Here is an 8,741-nt window from a genome sequence, read left to right as displayed (position 1 = left end):
GTCATTTTCAACCAGATCCAGGTAAAACGTCTGCACGGTTTGTGACGCAAACACGTTACTGTAGAGCACCTGTAGAGCACGTGCAGGAGTTCAGTTGGCGTTGGAGCGGTGGAATGAAGACCTGTGCACGAGGAGCCGACACCAAACTGCTTCAACAGGCACGAGGTAAGGACAGCTGGAGGTGCGTGTGCATCTGGGTGAGTTCTGCCGACCACAACACCATGAAGGGGGTGCAGAGTGGCGTGGAAGAAGCAGGAAGGACTGGCCATCGTGGACGCATTTGCGCAGTGAACCTCATGGATTTAAGGCGTTTAACCACGACTGTGTTTAGTATCCGCGTCTGTTGTTTAAACTTCAAATTAAATCACTGCGTTTTTATATTCCCCTTAATCCGATCAGATTTATACGAATATGTCTGTGACCTACTGCACTGATACTAAGCCAATAAAACAAATAACAGTCGGGCATCACTTCATAGAGTCTTAAAGTTTAGTTGACATTCAGATCAGCTGGTATCCATCATTCCAGCCACTTTATAATAAAGTCATCAGTTCATGTTTGGAGGATGCATGTAAAGATATATCCACTTGTACTGTTCAACTTTGTTAAACTACAAGGTTAACCATAAATAGACAGTTTAATGTACATAAATGCACATAAATATCTTGCATTATTGAAAAGATACTCATGTAATTCTGTTAAATGTTGAAAAACAATGCAACATAATTAAGTCTGTTATCCTGATATATGCCACTGACTTTACACCACATAAACCCAGTTTAATCCTCTTTTGGTCATTTGTACAGACACAGGACAAAGACTGCCAATGCAGAAAATAGAACAGTTTAATTAGATGCTCCAAAAAAAAGTAAAACTATCGAGTTTTCAAAAATAGGATAAAAGTAGAGTATAATAATTCCATACAAATTAAAAGGGCAATGTATGCACATCCTTTTGACATTTAACATGCAGAAATGACACATGGAGAAACTGCAGTAGCAGCATTTAGGCTTACTCAGAATAGTTAAATTATTCTTAGAAATTACATAATGCCAATGTCCCACATTAAGAATGGGCATGTGTATTAGGCTTGTAAAGACACTGCAGTGTTTACCAGACACTCTCTCCATGGAGTTTCCAACAGCTGCAATGCTTCAGTACATACAGCAAACACTGCATTCATAATAATCTTGTCATTGTGTTAGAAATACGAAATTGAACTGGACAGCAATATCTTACCTTAATTTTAAGTGTTTTTTTTTTAAGACTGAAAGACCCATTTTGTAAGCCACTTAGATACCATTCAGAGAACAAACAGAGGATGCCACCACACTCAGAGTCAGTGCTTTCACTTGAATGTTTACTTGAGAATAACAGAGAACGCATTACCTTAAATGCTAACATAATTAACTAACATTCAGCAAAGAAAGTGAAGGCTTGAGCTGTAGCATCCTTTTCCAGTCAGACACACCAGCAATGAATGCCTGAACAGGTAGATTTGTTATAAAAAGTACTGTTTAACTAATGATATGTTTGGTATCTATGCATAATTAACCCCTTACCACCTAAATTTATTTACAAGTATAGAAAAAAAAAATATTTGTGTTGTTGCTGTGATGGAGATCTTAAATTAAATGGAGATTGTTAATTTAAATATAGCATCTACAATTACTGTGATGCAAATTAGAGACATTAGGCATAATTGTCATAATAGTATTTAAAGAAATTTTACAATCTCAAGTATGTAGATCATTTGTATTAATGCTGCTATTGTTCAGTTTTTCCAGTCAACAATCCAAATAAAACAGAAATGATCCAAACGGACTATACTTATCTCTACTATACTGAAGTGAATATGTGACAATAATCTAAAAGGGATTAAAAAAATAGAAAATTACTAGCATATTATTTGTCTTTGCCTGTGTTTGTCTATTCATTCATCACAATATTACAGTGAACACATGAAAAATACACATGTAAAAGGGGAAATATAATGAAGATGATTATGTTAATTATGGTTCTTAAGTTGACTGTGATATAAAAGTTTATTCACAAGAATACATTTATATTTATACTTCAAGAAAAGTTCACAAATATCACACTTTCGTAAGATGCAGTGTTTTACTCCTTAAAATACATTACTCATTTATCTTATGCCAGTGTAATTAGCATTTGCATCAACTGATACCAAAAGAATGTTTCCAGGCAATGGGTTATTTCTGGCCCTCTCATGCTGCCTGGGGTTTTTTGTCCCTGTATCAGTCCAGTGTAGACCCTCAGCTGAGCCATTTGTCTGCTGCCCCTACCCAACGCCAACTGCTCCTGACTCACTGAATCAAACTCAAGAAAATTAAACTGACAGGACAGGTTGTATTTTTGACCCTGTAGCAACACTGGTACATTTTTCAGGCTATTACAGATGTGTTGCCTGTTTTTGTTTTGTTGCCAATCCATTTTTCATAAATATGGTATGTGCAATAGTAGTGAGGAAAGAAAATAAACCAATCTAAGTGGACCTGTGTTATTGTTACACTAGTCAAGTGTCATGCCTATTAGTGAGATAGAAGCGGATAAACCTAGGTTATATAGATCAGCCTCATTACCATTTCCTGAAGGTTTTTTTCAATGGCAATAAATCAAATATGCATATTCTCCTGAGACCTAGCAATGCATTTTTGTCCTCTGTAGGGAATAAGATTTTCACAGCTTTACTTTAAAAAAAAAAAAAACAAAAAAAAAAACTGTACACTGCAAAACAAATATAAAAAATATAACTGAAAAAACTGTTGTGTCATGATGTTTCGAATTAGTGCAATTATTTTATGTAAAAAAGACAAAACTATTACTTACTGGGTCTCAGGAGGATATAATACAATTTACATGATAAGCAATCATATTTTTTTTTAATTATGAAATGCATTTTAGTATTTTGTGATGATTTTTAATAAATATGCACATTTTGGCTGCTGTACCACTTTGTGTTTTTATCTGTTAATGCAGTCAGGTGTTGTTTTAACCCTCTGCTGCTTGTTAGTCTGTATCCCTGGCTGGCAGTCCTCTCCTGGTCAAACTCTGTTACACATTACCTTTCACAAAGATGTTATCATCCAACCATCCCCCGCATGGAGCCTGTCACTGAATGACACAGCCCACAGTAAACCACTCTGTACAGCCACATGCTCTCTCCAGTGAATGTACTCAGTTTAAAGTGCAATTTGGATCCCTGCAAGAAGTCTGTGAATAAGAACCGTTGGTTTTATAGTACTGGCGGCCCTCCCAGACTCATTACAGCACTAAAGACACCCCCTTTGTGTAAGTGTGCTTTGTGTGCACATTTCCTGCCCTCCATGTTGCAAAGGGAGCTATATTAAAATAAAAAAGAAGGGAAATTAAAGCAGCAACATTTACAAAAGACTTGAGGAGGCTGAGCAACGATGGCTGTTTTGGGAGTCATTGCGTTAAAAATATCTTTATTGTCATGGATCATGTTTGGGTAGGAGGGATCGTTTTGCCCCACTGGGCCAGCCTTGTGGGCAGCTGATGAGCCAGTAAGACTTGTGTGTGTGTGTGTGTGTGTGTGTGTGTGTGCGTGTGTGTGTGTGTGTGTGTGTGCTGTGCTGTGAACAGAGAAGCCCCGCCAGCCAGCTTGCTCTAAATGTGCTCTGCACGCGCTTCAGTCCAACAGCTCGTCTCTTCCCTCTGCTCCAGATGATGCCTTGGATATAGCCGGCCCACATGAGTGATATGAATAACACACTGGATGAAATACACACTTCCAGAAGCCTCAGAGAGAAAGCAGAGATTTTTCAGAGTGGCAGAGGTAATGTGAGTGGCTTTTCCAGCCCAGCCCTCATCCCGTTGAGAGCTCCTTTACTGACACCAAATGCCCCGAAGACCGGCACAACGCTCTGCACAGGGAATAGGTATGACTCATTTTTCTTTTAACCATGAATCACTACAGTCTGATTATACAGCTTACTTAAGGTCAACCCAGTGTACTAAAAGTAAAAGTTATTTCTACTATGACTACCTGCCTACTACCTAGCAGAAGAATAGTACACTCTTTGTATTTGCAGGAGCGAGACACAGAGGTCTGTGTGAAAGCTGCACTGTAGACTTTGTACCTGTAAATACAATTGGCTCGACCCAAACGTAGCTGTCAATGAAGTGCAATGTATTATTTCAACAGTGCAGTTAAAGAGCTGGAATCAGACCAAGCACCTGTTAGTTTGTGGGAGATAATTAGTAACTGAGTAACTGCTGTGTTTACAGAGCAGTAAAGAAAACGTCAGTCAAAGAACAAGCGAACAAGCACCTTTTCAACAAACTGAGGCCTTCTCATCTGCAGCTGGAGTGTGCTCATATCTGACCTATTTTACCTTATCGTGATAATAATGGATTATTATACTGTAGGTGATCATTCCAGCACTGCTTCTGACTTCCACAAAAGAACACAGCTCCATCATGTGTCCTACTTACCATCAAACGTACTTAAAGTATGTTATGTACACTATATATATATATTTATACCCTAACCTACTACTGATAACAGCAGTTGATGTTCCCTGTGTGCTTCCCTTATAGTAATTTTACATTATAGTGATGAAGTGAGGGGCTGCGCTTATCGTAGGTCTGTTAGAGTGGGGTGTGTCGTCTAGCACTTGAGAGCAGGAGGGGTCCGGCCAGAGACAGCCTATTGTTTCTGTCAGTTTCTTTATCACCTGCTTAATTTTTACTGGTCTCCTCAGTCTTGTTCATGAGACAGAGGTAACAGAAGAACCACCAGTTTCAAACTTATAAAAACTACAGTTAATCCACTAGCAAGAGAAAGAAGCCAATAGAGCTGCTGTTTTTATTAATATATTTATAGCCTGATTTTCCACTTTAGTTTCATTATATCTCAAAGTATCATAAATGCAGTGTGTGTGTGTGTGTGTGTGTGTGTGTGTCTGCTGTGTATACCTTATACCAGTGTGGTACTTAGAGTGACCACAAAGTAGCATGGATACACTTTTTATGGCTTTACCATTACATCAACTGGAAATACACTTAAAGTGTGCATCTAAAATTAGCTTGATATACAGGATTTGGCGTTTTGCCCCGACTCCATCTCTTATAGGTTCAGCAGATGCAAACTATTTTTGGGATTCTTAGCTTCCAATCAAAAGCACATTGAGTTTGTCTTTTTTTTCTTTCTCCCTGTTTTGTCTCTTAGGAGCAATGAAGAGGAGGAGGAGTCGTTCTCTTCCCCTGTCCCAAACCCTTTTCCGGAACTTATTCATTCAACCATCTCTCCCCTTGTCTCTGAATGTTTATTACCATGGACCAAAAGTAGTGCTACTCAGGTGAGAATGCCTTTCATATATTTAGGAACATTTTGCAAAAAAAAAAGAGATGTATTGCTTGAAAAGTAAACAATGTACAGTCACGCAAACTTTGTTACAACTGCAGGACATATAAACACAAGAAATGCATAGTTACATGATGTTTGGCTTGTGGACTGTCTTGTCACTCCAGGGTGAATGGATGGTAGAACCAGTTGTGTGAGTTTGAAAATGAGCTGCAGTGAAGTGATAATGCTGTGTCAGCACATACAGACAGTCCACACACACACACACACACACAATGTTATACCTTTGTGATCCCAAGTTTGCAACTACACATAGTGGCTACTATACAACATAAAAATTGGAACTTTACTCACAGTATATGAGCTGACGCAGTGTCTGTCACATTGCTACTCTGGTATATTTCATTACATGCACAGATTTTGATGTGAAATGCACTGACCCAGAAGTATAAGTTTTCAGAGTACATGTGACAAAACTGAAGCTAAAACTTATTTAAAAAAAAAAAAAAAAAAAAGCATAATTTCCAATTTAGTGTTGTCATACAGACAGGCAGTGCATTTATTTGCTTTAAAATGAAATTACTTTGATCACAATTTTGATGCATAGACAAAATCCAAGTGAGATATGGAATCTTTGACGATTATACACTGTTGCTAATAAAGTTTGAAAAAATAATTTTACCTTTTCTCACTAAATAATTGCAACAATGTGACTTATTCTTGACAGATGAAGTGTCACTAGAGCTCAGTATGTAATCATTGCACTGGGTCAAAGGTGATTACTGATGTGTGCAAATAGGAATAAAAAAGGAACGTGTCTGAAAAGCAAATTATTCCAACTTTATTGGCAGCACTTGTATTTCGTCCTTACTTTCAAAAATAATGAAATTATAGTCTTGCTGCCTGTGTAATTATATTTTCACAAAAGGCAGCAATTGAAAGGTCCAGTGTATGTGATATGGCAATGGTTAAATTTTTGATTCAGTGACACAAAGTAAGGAAAGGCAAAGTAGTAAAACATGAAAAAGGAAAGTTGCTACCGTATTTTTTAAATTTTTAAAAAAGTTAATGTACTGTTTTTTGTACTAGTTTTAGCTTTATGCTTCAAAAGTACACATCTCAAAGTGGTCATTAATTCTGGATTTTCCTTGCTATTCATGCAAAAAGACTCGAATTGGAATATTTTCCACAGTAATCACAATATAGCTTTTCCACCAATACACTTATTCTTACTTAGACATATATGTTGCTATTCAAGAAAATATTTGATTTGACCCTCTGTGTGATCTGTAGTTGATTCATGCATTCATACAGAACTCACTCTAAAAAGAGAGCACATTAATTATGTTGGAAAGCTACCAATTATGTGTCTGCTTCAAAAGTGCATGGCTTTCAGAATGGATAGTGGATGTCTAGAAATTTTCCAATGCTATTAAATTAGTCTGGGTTTTTGAGCCAAACACTGAATGTTAGCCACATATAGACCCCTGTATGCTGACACTGATTTGATGCTTTTCAGTCTTGTGATGTGTGTGCATAAGTGTGTGTGTATTTGCGGCAGCAGGGGGCAGCTCAAAGCAGTGACTCATAGGAAAGCTTAAAATTACAGAGCTCAGCAGTTACCACGGGCTATCAGCAGTATTAAATGCTCTTAACTCGTGTTGTTTTCTGCATTTTTTTAATGAAGCTTCTATTGTCCTGAACAGTAAGTAATGTGATTAGCCTATGTGGGTAATCAAAGTGGTATTTGTTCCTTTGTGTGCATTGTGAAAAGAAACACAGATGGCTTGATTATTTAACACGAGTGTCCCTCCTTGATATACAAAGTCTCAGATGAGCCCTCGTCTCTATTCCCTTCACATTCTTGTAAGGATTCACATCAGAAAATGAAAGCATGATTGCCAATTCTCCTGTGCTCTTGCTAGTCTATTGTGAAGGAGGTCAGGGATTTGCACAGATTTGGCATTTTCTTTGATAAGTGGGAGAATAATCCTCAAGTTTCTGAGTGAAGGAGCAAAATGACACTCTGTTGACCCCGCTTTGCCGCAATATGGCTTCCATGTTAAAAAATCCTAAAGTGATTCTTGTGTATATTACTGATGGGGCCTGTGAATGCACTTCACGGGCGTTGTAGCTTCTCACTTCGACTTTTTAGCGACCATATTGGGAAGACAAAAAGACTATGTCAGACTGAACAGCTGTTTTTGTGTCACAATCCTCATGTCACAGGGTTATGACCTCCTTTCATAGGCGCTCAAGAAACCAATGACATCAGTGTTCCAACTGTGCAGCACTGATCCCCTCACCCACCCATCATTCTTTTCTGTAGAGGAAAGTTGAGCTGCAGAGTTTTTCTCATCTTTTCTAAGTTTCTCATCGGTTACAACTGTCTTCTACTAGGAACAGACTTTGCTCATAAAATGACGGAGCCAGGGAAAGGGTCTGTGGTGTGTGTCATTGCGGTAAACCAAATAACTCGGTGTGTTACCGACCGTGTTTTCACTTTACCACAGTTCATTTAATGCCTCGGCTGATTTGTGGTGAGGCACTTTGCTTGACATTGCTTTGTTTTTTACGCAGCTTTTAAAGCCGTTTCACTCATGAGAATCGGGCTTATCTGAGCCCCCTGTTAGCCCTGTGTTTGCAGTGTCATGGTCCATTTCCACAACAAAACCACCAAGTCAAGACAGTCACATTATGTCAGTGAGAAACCTGGATGTCAGCACAACAGCTTCACAGACTGTTATCATAAACGAGCAAAAAAAAAAAAAAAAAAAAACATCTCTAAAAGCGTTCAGGCTGCAATCAGGTCAACTTTACAAGCTGCATTGTTATTTTTACAGCAACTTAGGACAGCTGTGATTGTTAAAGCAGATTAGTTGGCATGGTGAATAAATCTGTATGTGTGTGCCCTATACTACTTCAGCTGTACAACTGTGACATTAGAGATTAGTTTATGAAATTAAAACCATCTGAACTTTAGAGATTGACCTCGGAACAGTGTCCACTAAAGCCAAGAGCTGAACTTCTGTTTGCTTAGTCACAGCACTGTGTCACTGCTGGTCTAACACAAACTTCACAGTGACATGACGATGCTGCGAGTGTTTGCAGAGCTGACAAACTCAACAGCCAGCACTTATAATGATACTGAGCCTCCGTTAATACTGTTGATAAGGACAGCGTAACCTGATTGTAACTGTAACAACAGTGGAAAATAAACAGGTCCGAGTCATTAGCACAACCTCCTTTCTTTGTGGATAGAGTGGGCTGTCATGCTTGGACCGTTACCAGAGCTAGAAACACACAGTCAGCATACAGACGGTGTTGAGTGCTAAGTTCAACCATATGACTCATATGACTAATGTTATTACAGATCTGAATTCCAGCCTCA

At 38.4% G+C, this 8,741-nt stretch overlaps 1 protein-coding gene across 1 annotated transcript in view; it reads left to right on the top strand.

Annotated features, from left to right (window-relative positions):
- Positions 1–9: 9 nt before the first annotated feature.
- The window catches only part of grb14 (growth factor receptor-bound protein 14), a 31,970-nt gene continuing 23,238 nt past the window's right edge, over positions 10–8,741 (top strand). The window contains exons 1-3 of the mRNA XM_030124876.1: positions 10–165; positions 3,709–3,923; positions 5,216–5,345. Coding sequence (XP_029980736.1) covers positions 3,736–3,923; positions 5,216–5,345 — 318 coding nt within the window. The 5' untranslated portion in view covers positions 10–165; positions 3,709–3,735. The remainder of the gene's footprint in view (positions 166–3,708; positions 3,924–5,215; positions 5,346–8,741) is intronic.

The sequence above is a fragment of the Sphaeramia orbicularis genome, chromosome 21, assembly GCF_902148855.1.
Source record: "Sphaeramia orbicularis chromosome 21, fSphaOr1.1, whole genome shotgun sequence".
Taxonomy (NCBI): domain Eukaryota; kingdom Metazoa; phylum Chordata; class Actinopteri; order Kurtiformes; family Apogonidae; genus Sphaeramia; species Sphaeramia orbicularis.
The sequence above is the reverse complement of the archived record's forward strand: the minus strand, read 5'-3'. Positions and strand labels throughout refer to the sequence as shown.